This window comes from Rhipicephalus microplus, chromosome 10 (genome assembly GCF_043290135.1).
Source record: "Rhipicephalus microplus isolate Deutch F79 chromosome 10, USDA_Rmic, whole genome shotgun sequence".
In the NCBI taxonomy this organism is placed as follows: domain Eukaryota; kingdom Metazoa; phylum Arthropoda; class Arachnida; order Ixodida; family Ixodidae; genus Rhipicephalus; species Rhipicephalus microplus.
The window spans coordinates 37765834-37783228 of record NC_134709.1 but is presented as its reverse complement, the minus strand read 5'-3'; the positions used below and the strand labels follow the sequence as shown (position 1 = coordinate 37783228).

Genomic DNA, 17395 nt, shown 5'->3' with positions numbered 1-17395 from the left:
GCTTCCCCCGTTTTCGCTCTGCGAACTGCCACGCGAAGAAGTGCAGTTGCTGCTCGCAATCGCATTTCGCTCTACCGGATAAATTTGGGGCCGTGATCAGGGATCACCGCTGTTTGTTTCTCTTTGCGGGGAGGTAGAAAGACGCTGTACCGCGTAGCCATTACGGAATTAATGTTTGGAGCTTGCAAAGCCAATGGGATGGCAAAAGGCCTGCAATAGAGATGGTGGCGTGGTGTATAAGAAGGCGAAGGCAAAGAGCACCGCTAGAAGACTCCCAGGAAAGAGAAGGAAAAGGGGAGTTTGTTATAAGCTTCCAGGATTGGGAGCATCTTCGTGTGCGCGATCTCTGCTTCGTGCATGGTCCGTCGTGTCTTCATTCCGTGACATCAGCCGCCGTAGGATGTCATCGGCTGCCGTCGTTCAAGTGTCCTGCTGTTACATGTTCACTTAGTTCACTTGTTTAGACCATAAGCACTTCGGTGTAGCTAGGCTCTGGCTGAAGATATCCTACATAGAAAATCATACTCAGTTTCATACATTATGCACAACTTTGTGGAGCTGTGCATGAGGTTCGGTTAGTAGAATGTGCAAGTCCGCGTTTTTCACGCTTGGCTTTCGTCTGTATAACCTTGGCCTCCAAGATCGCCTCCGGCTGCGCGCTACGGGAATGAATTTCAGTGGCCACGATATGAAAGGGGACACGCTAAGCGATCCAGAATAACCTATTTAGAACCGTACAAAATGTGGGGTTTGTTTATTTCTAAGGCACAATGCATTTACATTTATTAGTCAACCTAAAAACGCATAACGAAGTATTACGGGTAGTAAAATCATGACACTATTTTTAGGTGCGAATAAATTTACTGCAAGGAGTTTCGAAAGGTTCCACAGCGTTGAACGTGATATGTGGAACGGAATCGACGTGGCCAAAGTGCGCTTGGATGTGTACGGTCAGGACAAATATAAAAAGAAACACTGAAATGGTCTGTAAGATGCCATAGAGATGAGGTGCTGTTGTCAGGCAAAGAGGCAATCTTAACATTAAAGTGGTCAGGCGAAAACGCACATTTGTGCGCGAAAGTATAGAGACCACGAGAGCGTGCGCCGAAATTGCTATCTGCGCCATCTGGTGGCGAGCTGTCTCCTATCGAGATCATCGCTCTAACGGAATTGCTGTCGACAGCATTGCTGTGAGAGAATTCGTCAGAGAAATTTCGCTCTTAACAGCAGACGGCTAGCCTCTAGACGTTTAAGATGGCGAAAGTATAGGAACCATAATGGTCCGCGCACTTCTGCTCACGGGTGTACAGTCTCAACGCAAATAGATTGGCCCAAGTGAGGAGTTGCCGGAGCAGCGAGATTGCGCGAGTGCTAATATCGAGAGTGCCAAGCATTTCCCTATTTAGAAAGCAGGGGTGATCTGTGGAAAGCACTCGATAAGCAGCCTTTTCTGGGAAACTGCGATATAGCTACGATTTCTCGCCCCTTCAGCGGAAAAAGAGAAAGAAAAATAAACTAAATATTAACGTGTACATAGCCCAATCTGCCGATAAGCAATGGGTAAGCGTTTGTTGGAAAGGCCCCTGCAACACCTTTTTATGTGGCCATGAATTGGATTCAATAAAGGAGCTTATTACCTCGCGAATTCACGCCCACGAAAATTTTTGAATCCTTCTTGTACGAACGGAGTGAGAAACATTTGTCGCACGCTGCAATTGCATTCTCTCATCCCGGCGAAAGCACTGCGAGCTAAGCTGGGTAGGATGGTACCAGGAAAGAAAATACGTCGCGTGCGCCTCGTGACCTTGAGCACATTTCTTTCCTTTTTTTTTCGTTCGAATGCGTGGCTTTTCAGTGGATCGCACGCGTGGACAAGTCACGACCTTCCGTTGCGCCTCCTGGAACGACCGAGTGTGCCATGCTCAAATCAGCCAATGGCTGATATAACGGCTGTGACGAGGGATTCTTGAGCTTCTTCCGTCATCTGTTGAGAGCGTAGCTCGGCACACTCACTCAAGAGTACACTAACTCACACTCATTTGAACGCGGTGAGTGTAAGTTGGCGTGAGTGTAAACGTGCGTAAGTACGAGTTTGAGTGGACGAGTTTGAGTGTACGTGAGTCTCACTGTGAGCACGAAGGCTGACAAATTGTGGTGAGTGAGTTTGGGTGAGTGAAGTGCCAACCCATTCTCGAGAGAAGAGGAAGCAATTTTTGGCTGACTTTGATAATTTAATAAAATGCGTTGCTGTGTGACTTGATTGATATGTGGGGTTTAACGTCCGCAAACCACCATATGATTATGAGAGACGCCGTAGTGGAGGGCTCCGGAGATTTCGACCACCTGGGGTTCTTAACGTGCACCCAAATCTGAGCACACGGGCTTACAGTATTTTCGCCTCCATCGAAAATGCAGCCGTCGCAGCGAAGATTCGATCCCGCGACCTGCGAGTCATCAGCTGAGTACCTTAGCCACTAGAACACCACGGCGGGGCGCTTCCTATAAGAGGCGCTCATTACTCGTTAGACATAAAGTCCCTTAATATAGAGAAAGTACCGACACTCTCCTTCATATCCTCTCCAATTTGTCCAAGCCTCCTCACCCAAGTGTACAAAACCTTATCTATATCCTCTCCTGAACGGCCACCGTGCGGGCGCCGGCCCTATAACTCGGCTCGCGCTACTGTCATATCAAGAATGTTATGTCACGCTGATAACACGCGCGATGCTCGTGGCGGCCCGAGAGGCGAGAGGCGGGAGAGGAGGGTTGAAAGAATTGCGGTACTCTTCTAAAAATATCCAGGGACTTTAGTAAGACATGAAGCCCATTTACGAAGTACACGGGTTTAAAGATACCTGTACATATGAATACATGTACGGATACATGTACTTAATGAATACATGCAAGGGCTTTATGAGTTTAGGTGCTGTAAAGCCCCTGTACATTGCGCAGGCGCATCAGCAACAGGGTGCAGTAGTTTACATGGACACTAGGCGTGAAACTGGCGGGCAACTTCACTCGCGCATCGCGCATCGACGCTTTTCTTCATAGAAGGAAAATAAGCACAGGGTGCCTTATGCAATTGTCTAAGCGGACTCGAACGCGAAACCAATCTTCTTTTTCTTCTTATTAGATGTATTGGTCCTGCACCACGCCCATCTGGAGAGATTTCTGCACCTTAGGTGGCTTTGCATTGCCGCTAAGATCGGAGGTGTTTGCAAGATATTTCTCTGCACCTAACCTGGACTTGCACTGCTGCCGTGAACGGTCCACTGTTATTCTAGCGACTATTTAATGTTATTACGTCATCTTGCGCCATTGTGACGAAGTTGCAAACAAGGGGGATCCGCGGTGTCACGATGACGTCACTCGGTGGCGCCACCACGTGTGCATTACTCGTGTTGCCGTCACCGACGGCCAACATTCGCGTTTTCTGAGGCATCCAAGGATTTCTGCCTTACTAAATCTGCGCTCATCGTGTGCTTACATTGCCGGCAGCACCGCCGCCGCTTTATTTCGTTTCATAAACGACACCTCACAAAGTCTGCCACTCCCTCCAACGCTCTCGCACAAACGAAGTTGGGACGAAACAAAGAAATCACAGACGACCGCCGGCAGCAAACGGGTCGTCATCATAGCTCCCTCCCACATTTGTAGAAACAGAAACTAAACACTGAAGCAGGTGGCGCAGGACTTTCTCTAGATTCTCGCAAAATGCCGGGAAAAGAAAAAAAATTGAGCACACAATGCAAGGGGGGGGGGGGGGGGTTTCAGAACGACACCCCACGAAAGCTCGTTTGCATGCGTCGCCGAGGCTTGCGTACTGGAGCTCGAGCCGTGTGGTCTCTCACCCTCTCCGGTTTCTTTTTTTCCCTCTCCCTCCGCCTCCTCTCCCCTTCCACTTCATCGGGCCGCAATGCTCACATGTGGCCCATATACGAATGGCGGCGGCATATAGCGGGCGGTCGGTGACGATAATCGCGGCACTTGGATGCAGCTGTCGTCGTTCGTCTCGCAAGCCGTCGGTCGCTGTTTGCATACCCCTCCCCCCTTCCCTCTTTCTTCTCTTCTCCCGCGTCGGAAAAAAGCTGGTGATGCTATGAAGTAAAGGAAGAGAACGGGCGAGGGCTCGGCGGCACCGTCGGGGCACGCGTCCGTGCCGACGGGTCTCTTGCGCCCTGATCTGTCTATAATTCTTGGCGGGCGCGAGAAATCCGTGCACTAACTGGCGGCGCCGAGCCGTCTCAGCGACTGTGTGCCACAGATACCTCATACAAAAGAAAGGCGTGCTCGGGATGTCGTGCTCATCTTATAGACGGGCGTTCGACTGGTGACGAGAAGGTCGCGGGATCGAATCACAGCCTCGGCAGCCGCCTCTCGATGGAGGCAAAGTGTTAAAAACCAGTATTCTTTGATTTGGATACTCCAACTTTCAGGAGCCTTCTACTATATCGTCTCTCGTAACCGTGTCATGGCTGTGGAATGTGAAATCCCCATAACTGTTATATTCCCACTTGAGACTACGTTGTCATTTTGCCGCTCTTTGTGGAGAAGCTACTTGTCCTGCACGCGCGCGAGTGACAAACGTTTTAATCGAGATGTAAGTAATACGCCAACTTTTTTTTTCGACGAGCGTACAGCTTGCCATCCTGTGGTTACGGCTTGAGGTCTATCGCGCTTCACTTTATCCAGAGAACGGGCTTTCAAATCACTCTTTCGTTGACGGAAGATGGACGCGAAAATGTGATCGTATTGAAATATCGACGGCCAAATCGAAAACACGTACCGTGAACCGAAAGACAGAACACGAGAAAGCTCCACGTCACTCTAATTGAGCTGCGAACAACGGGGCTTTGAAAGCGCAAGTTAAAAACACGTTTTGACTGCCTTGATATGCGGCGAACCTGCATATTTAAGAAGGCTATGGTGATGGGTATTTCATCCGGGGTCCTCCACTCTAGACCGTTATTTTATAAGTAATATGAAAGCAATACCCTAGAATCAAACGTTCGTTCAATTAAACAATTAGGTAATCCATTTGTCAAACGTTCAATCTGCCAGTCAATGAGTCGATCAATTATTCGTCAATTAATTTCCACAAATCAATGCGTAAGTGCCTCTTCGAGGCTGCAAAACAGCCCACCATGGTGGTGTAGTGGCTAAGGCACTCGGCTGCTGACCTGCAGGTCGTGGGACCGAATCCCGGCTGCGGCGGCTAGATTTTCGATCGAGGCGGAAATGCTTATGGCCCGTGTGCTCAGATTTGGGTGCTTGTTAAGGAACCCTGGGTGGCCGAAATTTTCGGAGCCCCCCCCCCCCCCCCCCTACAGCGTCTCTTATAATCATACGGGTGTTTTGGGACGTTAAACTCCAGCAATTATTATTACGCTGCAAAACACGCTGGTGCCCTTGTGACTGTAAAACTGAGGGGATATTGTTTGTGCAACATGAAAGCATATAGCAAAATGTCTAGCATGACGTCAAGTTAAGACTGCTGTTTACGATAAAAGAATTAATATTTTATCTCGATATCAAGGTATACGTCATCGACTTATTTCAGAATGACCCTAACTTGCCCAATACTTATCGTTCACTTATATAAATTTTCGTGTACTGTCTGGGCGAGACGCAGCGACAATTAGGGGAAACATTTTAGGCAAATAAATATGGCCTTTTCAGTTGACACAAGCCAATTTTTGTTGGCACGCATAAAAGGATTGTTTCCGCTTGCTAAAAGCAAACCTTGCCCCGCCGCGGTGGTCTAGTGACTAAGTTACTCGGCTGCTGACCCGCAGGTCGCGGGATCGAATCCCGGCTGCGGCAGCTGCATTTCCGATGGAGGCGGAAATGTTGTAGGCCCGTGTGCTCAGATTTGGGTGCACGTTAAAGAACCCCGGGTGGTCGAAATTTCCGGAGCCCTCCACTACGGCGTCTCTCATAATCATATGGTGGTTTTGGGACGTTAAACCCCACATATCAATCAAATCAAAAGCAAACCTTGTATCAAGCAGTTCCAATCTAGATAACGCGGCGCTTTTACGACGAAATGTGCACAGTCACCACGCCGAGATGCTGCACTGAACTGACGCGGTAGCTGTTGTTCTTGCTTGTCACTTCAGCGCCGAGTTAAGAAGAGAGGGGCCATTCCTTTATTGCCTCTCGGAATAGCCGACGTAGTGATTCGCCGTCCTAGAAAGACCGGCTTTTTCTGCGCAGCGTAATATAGACCGATGTACCCCCCCCCCTTTTTTTTTCTTTTTGTCTTGAGTATGCAGTGTTGCAGATCACGCGAGACCATTCGCCGACCGCTCAACATGTCACATCAAAAAGGCTTTAAGCGGCCACTCGAATAAAGCCTTATATGTGTAAGTTGAGAGATTATCGAGAGAATAGCGTGATTTGAAACTCGAGGAATGACGTGTAAGCACATATCCACAAGCAGGCAAAGAAGGACATATGCGAAAGAAAAGTAGAGTAACGCGAATATTTTGCATGAACTCTTCCGATTCGAGAAGCGTGTGACTTTGTAATGCAGGAAGACGTCTAGTTGGCCACAATGCGAGACTCAGAAAAATAAAAAAAAGCACGATATTGTAATGGAGGCCGCCTGGAGTCGGTCTCCGATGGCCGTGCCAGATGCGAATCAGGAATTCAATATGGCGTGCTTGGCCTCTGTGTTGCAAATCGCAGTTGAAGGGCCGGACTTTTCCGATGGATTGAAAAATAAAGCGACCGCGAAGTTCGGCTGCCAATCGAGAATTGTTTTTTTTTATTTTTTTAGCTGAACGCATTTCCTTCGCAATCCGAGACGAATTTCATTTTATGCCGTTCGGTCTAAGGCGTTTTGTTTGCGAGTGACTGCAAGCGTCGTCTACTGTGAGGGATTTTTCAGCGGTGCAGTGACTGCAGCGTCATCTATTGGGATTGGTTTGTCGGCGGTGCAGCTAACGGAACGGACATGACGCTTACCTCCTGTTACAAACTGTTGTTGGAGTGTACAGCAGCGCGACGCTTTAACTAGTGTGCGTGAGGGTGACCTTTCTGTGCGGCATCTCTCTATGACGAATACAAGTTGCGAATATGTTGAAGCTAAGCGCATGCACGCAATGCACTCTCAACTGCGGGAATCGAATGCTATAGACCGCTTTCAAGAGCGAAGCTTTTAAAGCTTGAATTAAAACGTCGGGTGTCCTGGCAAACGCTCCGCGCCATTGCTTATCACGCGCCTTTGCTGATCAGCCACACTCACCGAGAGATACAGTCCGCGCAGCCTCAGCGCCGAGTTCTCCCACCGTGGCGCGAGCCGAGCACGAGCGACAAAAGCCCCGCGCTTTTACCGGGTGTGCCACAGCCAGCTTTGCACGTCAGCCCCGGCGCTGCAGTTAGGTCATTCATTCTTGCATGGTGTGTGACAGGCTACAGTTCGACTCTACCCTGATTACGCTAAGGAAACACTAACCCCCGTATTCTAGAACGTCCCTTCAGTCAACGCTTCACCCTGCACTTGGGAAAGCCGATGGGAGCGCCGTCTCTAGGCACGGCAAGTCACTGCATATCGGCGATATTCTGCTGCAATTCTCGAGTAGCGCAACGTCAATTTGAGACGAGCTGTGGCGCAGTGCTCAACTCTGTCAAGCGAAGGGTGAAAGTCGAGTCGAGGAGCGTTCGTGAATACGGGGGTTAGCGTCGGCCAAGTAGGCCGCGTAAAGCCCCAACTATCAACCACCTACCGTTACTGAACCTTCACGCGGCTAGCGCAAACTTTCTCTCGAGGACATCACCTCACAGTGGCGTACTTCAGATGAACCGCGTTTTCGGCTTATCTCGTGAGTAAGGATGTGTGACGCATCTTTGACTTCTATTTTTTTCCAGTGCTTGCGGCAACGCCCCCCTTTGGAACACAGCGCACGAGCGAAACCATTCGCCCACTCGTGCCGCCTGTCTGTCTGAATATGGGGCAACGTTCTCAAGAAGGGACAGCTTGGAGCATACGATGGGCGCAGCTGAGCCTGCTTTGTTGGCATGTGCTTACTTACGCTCATACCGTTTGTAGTTTGGATACACGTCATATGGCGCTCACGCTCAGAAAAACCGCTGTGTGCGTTCGCTAGATAAAGATTCCGGTGGTTGCGCAAGACACACTGCTCATGTGCAACAGCAGGCTAGAAACGCGCTGTTACGTGCATCGTACGTCTTGCATCTGTGGTCTGAAAATGTTCGCGCGCAATGACGTTGTCTTGTCGTGGTTAGACTGATCACTTGCTCTTTGAAAAAAAGAAACACATTTAATTAGAGGTTGAGATGGTACGTACTTGTGTAGTTCGATATCATTTACACAGGTAAGACTAATTATTATTAATTGTTGGATTTTTATGTCCTAAACTGAGACTATTATCAGGAACGGCGTAGAGTTGTACTTTTGAAATTCAGGTCGCCTGGGATTGTTTATCGAGCACGGGCCTCGAACATTTTGTCTTCTTTAATATGCGGATGCTACGCTAGGTTCATGATGAGATAAGCCTAATTAAATTCAAAAGCGCGGGTCATCATTCTAAACATATCTTTATTATAATGACAGTGTCCCGAAAGACTAGAAGGCCTGAATTTCAATGGTCTTGCTTACTTGTATATATATATATATATATATATATATATATATATATATATATATATATATATATATATATATATATATAAGGGAAAGAAGTGTATACCTAAGGGCACGTTTTTAAGTGTTATGACACAATATTAATGAGATCTAACAGACAGTAATGCCAAGGAATGTACAGGGGAAGTTATTAGAACCAGTGGAATGTAAATAAGAAGTAAGAAAAGTGGATGAAAAAATAACCAGCCGTGAGCACGGCTGGTTATTTTTTCATCCCCTTTTCTTTCTTATTATTTACATTTCATTGGTTATAATAACTTCCCCTGTACATTCCTTGGCATTACTGTCTGTTAGATCTCATATATATATATATATATATATATATATATATATATATATATATATATATATTGTGCGTGTAAGTTAGGACACACGTGTCATTCTTTTTACAGATGGTGTGAACGTAGGCGTCGTCGGTGAGTACAGATCACGTCCCAAGTGACTAACGCAGTCTAACGACGTGCGCTGGTGTCAGCCAAACCTTTGTTACAGAATGCGAGAATCTAAACGAAAGATACCCAGCGTTTGCGGGGCATATTCTGTGCGATTACTTCAAGCCTAAGATAACCGGCAAAAAAAAAAGTTGTTTTCGTGAGATCTATAGCGTTGTTTCGTCACAACGCAGCGATCATCCGACGATAACAGGCGATGTTCACTGCCGAGGTGTTAATATCACCTGGGATCTTACGTCCCCAAAACCACGATATGATTATGACAGACGCCGTAAAGTGGAAGGCTCCGAAAATTTTGTCCCTGTGGGGTGTTTTCTAACGTGCATTCACAACGAAATGTACACTGGCCTCTAGAATTTCGCCTCCATCGAAGTGGTACCACCGCAGCCTGGATCAAACCAGGGACTTTCGGGTCAGCAGCCGATTGGTGCAACCGCTACAACCACCGACGCACTCTCTGCCGAGGTAAGTCTAGGCGTGTAACTTGGAAGTGTGGCAGTTTGGGCTAGTTGGTATGACATGACGATAGTTACAGCGCCGGAACCGAACGACGACAAAGGGACAGAGAAGGAACTAAGGTTCCTCAAAGGTATCGGTGCGCGCAAGTAGTTATATTACTCTTACTTACCTGTTTCGTTTCCTTATAGACTTTTCTTTGCCCTTTTCTGTGTTTTTGTTTTTTTTCCTTTACTCATGCATTGGTATTTGTGCCACGTGGCTTTGGTCACATGGTTTACTGTGTCTTCTATATGTTTTCGCGTTCTGCGCAACACACTCAGTAGGAATAGCACTCGTGTCCTTCTTGTTTCTTTGTGGTTCTGTTCTCGCGCTATAACTATCATCAAGTTTAGGCGATATCGTTGAAATAATGCCCGTACAGGTGCAAGTTTGAACAGCCCGTTCCCTCACCGTTTACTTGAGCATATGTGCACTTTAATTGAATAGTGACAACTTGTATACTTTCTGTTTTGTGTCTACGGCATCTGCCTTCGCTTGTTTGTTTATAAAGAAAAGGGTTGCTTCGGTAGCTTACGTGGCTCTATTGTAGTCTAGCCTTCCTTTGTGTCAACTAATTGAACAACCACGCCACCGTCAACGATAAAGAACGTAGACCTCTTATCACTGTTCTTAAAGAAGGTACCTCCCTGCCTCTCCCTTTCTCGCGCTATCTCTCACCTATAGCTAAACAGAACCCCGCGGAGTACAGGGTAATCTATCGCCGTCTCCTCTGCTGCGCGCAACTGTTCACGCCAGACGCGTCGCTTGGTGCAACGGAGCGCCGCCGTTCCTCCAACGTCGTCTGAACCGGCGACCGTTTTATCGACGCCCGTTGGCGGCCCCTGGGAGGCAATCTATGGCACCCCACTGGAGCACCCGCGGCACCAGTCGTCCATCCCCATTTATACTTAGCGCGACAGTTTACCGCCGCCTAATGTGAGCACAATCTTTCGCAAAGCGCTAATGGCGGCGATACTGCTATACGGTTCCATTATATATCCCCGCATCTGTTAAACGAACACTTGTATATATACCTGCCTTTCCTTGCATCTTTATCTCTCTCTCTCTTTATATATATATATATATATATATATATATATATATATATATATATATATATATATATATATATATATATGTATGTATGTATAAAAGATATATTTTTGCTCGTGCTTGCCCCACGACACCCCCTGAATAGCCTGGTCACGTTACCGGTTTTTATTCGCTTCCAGATTTTAGCCCGGTGACAGCATTAATTTTGTAGGTAATGCGATGCGGTGTATGGGCCTCGCTCGGAGAGGCAATTTGTTGGAATACGGTGGGGTCCTTTGTGAAACTTTGCGTGGCGCGGCCATTCGTGGTTCGAGAGAATGTCCGGCATCGAGTGCCACGATATGTATTTTCCTTATGCGTGAGAGCCCCCCTCTCAAATTTCGAAGTATATTTCGCCTTCGAATTAATGACGAAAGCTTGACTGCCGGCAAGTGGTAGATGTACTGAAAGCGAAGCTGACTTTGTTAGATAGGAGAAATACGAGACGAAGCTTTAGATAGTGCTGTATTAGCTGAAATTCATTCTTGATGCGTCGAGCAATCGATGAAATCTCGTCATTGACCAGTTTTGGGCAGCGCTCGTTGAATTTTTCAATTCCCTTGACGCGTGCAAAGTAGCATTGCTGTTTTTGCTTGAATGCGGCACTCTAGCGTTGCGTTGAAACATCAAAACATAAGTGTCACTATAGTATTAGGTTGAACAGCCCACTTTAGTTGGTATCTACAACAATGTTACTGCCTTGCTTTGAAACGTAATCCTTCTATTAACCCTTCCGCAGTAAAATGCATATAAAATTATTGAGTATACTGAATTTTTTGACTGATCATGACCGGCAATTTGACGTTCAACTTTGATCGGTTTTATCCGGCACGTGGAATAGAACTGTGTCGCCGTTTTTATGTGGCGTACCTGGATGGAACTAGTGGCTGCCGTTAAGCGAACAGCAGAATAGTCAACTGTGTAGTGCACGGATAAAAGAGATAGTCAAAAATACAACGTAGTCTAGCATTGCGGAGGGGAAAAAGGAGCCCGCTGATAATATAAGAATGACATAAATGTAAATAACCTGGGCGTTTGTAAAACCAGCTGCAGTGGGCAAGAGCGGTAAAATGTTGAACATCACGTGAACTCGCTTGATTCATTGATATGTGGGGATTAACGTCCGAAATCCACCATATGATTATGAGAGACGCCGTAGTGGAGGGCTCAGGAAATATTAACCACCTGGTGTTCTTTAACGTGAACCTAAATCTGAGCACACGGGCTTAAAGCATTTCCGCCTCCATCGGAAATGCAGCCGCCACAGCCGGGATTCGATCTCGCGACCTGCGGGTCAGCAGCCGAGTATCTTAGCCACTAGAACACCACGGCAGGGCGTCACGTGAACTCACAACGAATGATGGGAAAACTTGAATTTCGTTCCAAGGAAAAAGAGTAAATTTGGTCGACATTTACACAGAAGCACAGCAACCAAGATCGCGAGGAAGATTTGCCTTTCGAGAATGTACGCGAAAAAATAAAAATAAATAAATAAAAGCGTGGAACTGAAGGTGGTGCCAGAGTAGCGCAGGTAGGAAAGAATGATTGCTTCAATTGGAAGGATAGCGTGACGTTCATGACATTGGGAATAAACGATCCCTCCCACCTACCGTGTGTCCTTCTGTTTTGTTTCAAACCAACTCTTTCATAGGAGGTAGTAAGCTTTTTCTAATGGGGTAGTTTGTTTTGAACTGCGCGTCCCTTTTGTGCCGTGTCCAATTCTCGGTAACACCCAATGCATACTGAGTGTGACGCCAGTGCTGACGCCATCAGGAGTTCCACTTTCGTTTCCTGACCATTCCCGATAAGGAAACTGGAAAGAACGAAACTATAGAAACACAGTTGCAAGAAACCAAGCTAGCGTGCACAAAAAGAAGGGCGTCTCTTGCGAATGCGAAATGTTTCTGCGCACCACTCGTACCACTTCCTTGTATTCCATTCGCACCGATGCACCCTGATTAGATGGAACGAGAGCAGGGGAGTCGGAATTCAAGTCACGATCTCGTTTCCCGCCAAAAATAAAAGGCGGCAAGAAGTAAGAGAGCCTAGGCACGTGCAAGGAGGTTTTGGAAACGGTATACTCGGAGTGAATGTTTCTAAAAGCAGGGACGAAGTGAATGACTTCTTGGAGCGAAGGACGCACGACTGCCAGACAAGCGTAAAAAAAAAGCGATTGAGTAGACTACTTTGCTTGTTTCTCCTATTCTCGCCTTGGAAGTGTGGTCCTCTGCCTGTGGTGCGCTACCTGTGGTCTTGCACCGAGTATGGCGGCAAAGCTTCCCCCCTAACATATGACAAATTGGCCGGCTGGAATCGGGCCAAGAAGGACAAAAGTTTGACTAGTTGGTATGGATGAAGAGTCAAAAAAGTTTGGCGTGTAGGCATGTGCGCAACGTACGAAAAACAAAATACCACCTAGGAGAGGAATTGTGGGATATGGAAGGCATTGAAGTTAACCAGGATCAGCCCGGTTCGCTACCCTCCACGGTGGAAAATTAAAGGAACAGAAAGATTAGAAGAAGAAATAAGGAACAGTTTTGAGCCATTGAAGAAAAGCTCTCAGATATCAAAACAGGCTGTTTCTATGGATTGAACTGCAATTGTTCAAGTTACTGGTTTAGAAGAACATGTTTTTCATGGCCTGGGACAGTCTATGAAAGCCTTTGTCGTATATCAACTAGACATTGTCTTCTTTGCTACACCATACAGCAATACGGCTTGATCTTCAAGACGTGCAGGGGTGTAGAGAAATTTCCAGGATGCTAGCGCACCCGCAGGTCACGGGTTCAAATCCCGGCTGCGGCGGCTGCATTTCCGATGGAGGCGGAAATGTTGTAGGCCCATGTGCTCAGACTTAGGTGCACGTTAAAGAACCTCAGGTGGTCAAAATTTCCGGAGCCCTCCACTACGGCGTCTCTCATAATCATATGGTGGTTTTGGGACGTTAAACCCCACAAATCAATCAATCAATCAATCAATCAATCAATCAACCAGGCTGCTAGCGCATGTAATGCTACGGCAGCAGTTCCACGGAACTTTGGAATACCCCTGAACATGCCAAGACGAGTCAGCCAATTCACGCGGGGCATGCACCGATTGAAGAATCGCGCTCTCTTCGACTCCACAGCAAAGTGTCCAGAAACAGGTGTCTTCTCGTTTCAGACGGAAACCTGGGATAGTACATGTGTAAACGCTGTCGCATTGTACTAACCTGATGCACTAGCAAAGATGGTGCCATGCTGTTTCATTCAGGGTAAGGCGGATATTTGACAAAGTGAAGAGCATTCTCACCAGGCCGGAGACGGTGATGTTCTCGCTGGTGCTGAGGGGCAACAGGTCGGTGCCGATGTAGCCCTCCACGGCTTCGACGATCTGCGCCGGCTCGCATGACACGTCCGGCTGCGGCGTCTCCCACCAGCGATCGGCGTACATGGCTCCGATGAGCCACTGGTATTTGCGGCCGTACATGCCCATCTTGTAGGCCTGCGTCGTCGTCCCCGCCCCACTCTGCTGTTACACGCCTGATCGACCACGTACAGTGACGTTGACATCACACTGACGCGAAACACGGATTGTTTGAGCTAGGAAGTAAAATAAGAGTAGAGAGGCGACTGTAAAAGTGAATACCTATAGGGCCTCGAAGGTAAATGGTATACGTAAACAGCTGAAATAATTACGATATCAGGGATAGAAAAGTTGTGAACGCTCAGCTTGGCAGCCACTGGATATCGGTCGGTTAGTTGGTTTGTTGGGTAGTTGATAAGCACGTTGGTTAAAGGGCTGGTTAATTCTATGTGGCCTGATACAATGAAAACAATAGCGGTCTTCGATTATGACATTAACAATGTAATGATGCTTGAAAAACTGGTAGGCCGGCAGACAACTATAGTCGATGTTGAACTTCGTTTGCTTCTACCAAGAACAGTGTTGTGAAAATTCTTGTCGCTGTTAAGCTGCTTGTGCCTTCACAACAACATTAATAGGGGGATTTATAAAATAAGATATAGTAATTAATAATAGGTGATTAGAAGAATGTACACTCGTTGTTTAGAAACACACTTGAATAATCTTTTTCTCTCACCTGGCAGAAGACCTTTCGGGCCCAGAACTCGTCAAAGTTGCCCAAAATAATGCGAACGTCTTTTTCCTGCGAAAAATAAAAAAAGGGAGCCATATTATGCTATCATATAGCGCAAATAGTTTCTTCGGGTAAGGCACCCACTGGTTAAAAGTTATTGCGCGTTAGTATAACAGTGCCAAGAGTCAGACAACATCATCGTTGTGGTTTGACAACTTTGTCAGACGTGCAGAGTTCTCAAATTTTAGTGCAGCCAGCCCATGGGATTAACTTTACCGTGTGTTTGAGGAGAATATTTGTTTAAAAAGCCTCTGATAAATGTATTTAAGAGGTGCTAAGGAACATTTCTTTACTGTTTCAATAAAATAAACATAGAAATAGATGCGATAAGCAATAGAATACCAAACTGCTTTAGAAGTACGTGACGACGCAGCACCGGTGCGCCGACTGCTTCAAGCGAGCACTGAAGTAGCTTGTGAATCGTCCGCAAAATACTATAGGTAAACATTAAGCAGGCGAACAAGCGAAAAAATTTTGCTTGCACAACTTTTCTGTGTACGTGGATAACTGTCCTTGATACGTTTTGACAGTTATCAAATAAACAAATATAAGAAAGCATGAAATGGCCGGGGGAGATGTTTGCGGCAAAAAAAAATATTACAAAACATGCGCTATCCAATTGCTTGTAAGGACGCTGCTTGGAATATTAAACTTTATTTACGCCACGCACTGTCATTTTTGTCGTTTATCGAAGCGAGGGACACTTCGAAAAGTTTGAAAACTTCGAGTGTTCATAATAACAGATCAATAAATAAGGTCCGTTGATTGATCTTCTATTTATGGAAACGTAGGCCTGAAAGAAAGCGAAACACGAATGACGTGGAAGATCAATCATTATTTCGACCGGGATTTTGCGAAGCCTTCTGTATTTTTTTTTTTGGCTAACGTTCCTCTCGCGTTCTTGCGTCCACTTGAATGTGCGTTCGCTTCTCTTATACCTGCTGTGTCTTCGAGTTGAAAGGTTCCTAGAATTGATCGCCGTGACCTTTCGTATCCCAGTCGCGTGTTGCTGCGTTCGAACAGACTGGCGCGTCAAAGTAGTCAGACGCACGAGACCACGTGTCAGGGAAAAAAGCGTGCTCATGCAAGCGCGAACGGAAGGGCACAGCTCTGTTAACCCTTTCCTTACAAGTTCCTCCGGGTGCCCTTTAGAATAAACAGTTTCTTCGCGAAGTTTTGAAATACCACGCGGGCCACAGACATCGCTTCCAACGCACCCCATTACGAAACGTTCGGGAAACGTGGTTTCCAAAGATTTCCACAGCCTGTTCTAAAGTCTGTTCAGCGACGTCTGAGCACGCACAAGCAGCATTCGACGAACTGTTCAGCGAACATAATTATGCGTATCTTGCTGTTCCTATCCACGCAATGATCTGATAGCATCGCTTCGTCATCCGGGTTGCACAGTCTTTGTCTGCGTGTAGCGGAATGCCGCTATAGTTTTGTTCTGTTTTCACGGGCTTCACGAAAATGTGTGCTAGTGTTAAGAGTATACTGTTGCTGCTCTCACATACGGGCTTTCACCGCTGCTCAGTGATGCTACAAGCCGCCTCTGGGGCTGTGCCACAAATCAACAGACCCTTAGACATCATTAAATGCGCAACGGAGCAGTCGTGCGAGCTAGTTTCCACGTAGGCGTGCTTCAAGGTGCCGTGTTACTACGTACATTTCAATGAGAGCAGCCGGTATAGCCTACGCAGAAAATGCATCGTTCGGCTTCAGTAGGAATGATATCTGATGTTTTACGTCCCAAAACAACGATATGATTACGAAGTATGTCGTAGTTAATGGCTCCTTTAGTTTTGGCTATCTGGCATTCCGCACTGATGGCACACAGTGCACAGGGCTTTAGCCTTTCATCTCCGTCTAAATTCGGCCACCGTGACTGATATCAAACCCATCACCTTTGGCCGAGCAGCTGAGCATCGTAACTACTGCAACACAAGTGGGCCGCCACTGGACTTCCTCCCAATAGTACTCTGAGAGGCAAAGGTAAAAGCAGAGGCTACAGGCTGTATATATGAGGGATATAGTGAGAACCATAGTTCGTGAAACAGAAAAGTTGATCATGAAATGTAAATAATTAAAAAAGTTAGATACTCCGCGAAAGGCTGAAGGAATGTATAGGCGATGAGTTCCCGGTATGTAGTGCGAAAATAGCGCGTTCTGTTCGGCGTATACACCCTACAGGAAGTCATGTAACGAAACGCAAAAAAAACAAACAAAACAGGTGGCTTCTTTCTGACCCACCTTGAGCTTTTCAAGTTCGTGCTCGATGTCGTCGCCCTCGCCGATGCCCTGCACCTCGTCGATCTGGATGTTCGCCGAGTCAAGCACTGTCAGCAGGCGGCTGTGTGGCTGCGAGGTATAAAAAAAGAAAGAAAGAAAGAGAAACGCACGTGTCAAAACACGATGCTCAGTTTTCATTCATGACAGCGGTAAGAATCAATCAATCAATCAATCAATCAATCAATCAATCAATCAATCAATCAATCAATCAATCAATCAATCAATCAATCAATCAATCAATCAATCAATCAATCAATC

At 46.7% G+C, this 17395-nt stretch overlaps 1 protein-coding gene across 3 annotated transcripts in view; it reads right to left on the bottom strand.

Moving 5' to 3' along the window:
• The window catches only part of GABA-B-R2 (gamma-aminobutyric acid type B receptor subunit 2), a 408105-nt gene that overhangs the window by 85432 nt on the left and 305278 nt on the right, over window positions 1–17395 (bottom strand). For all 3 annotated transcript variants that reach the window (XM_075875480.1, XM_075875481.1, XM_075875482.1), the window contains exons 4-6: window positions 17099–17206; window positions 14792–14857; window positions 14002–14193 (exon numbers count right to left, since the gene is read on the bottom strand). In XM_075875480.1, the coding sequence (XP_075731595.1) occupies window positions 14002–14193; window positions 14792–14857; window positions 17099–17206 (366 nt within the window). The remainder of the gene's footprint in view (window positions 1–14001; window positions 14194–14791; window positions 14858–17098; window positions 17207–17395) is intronic.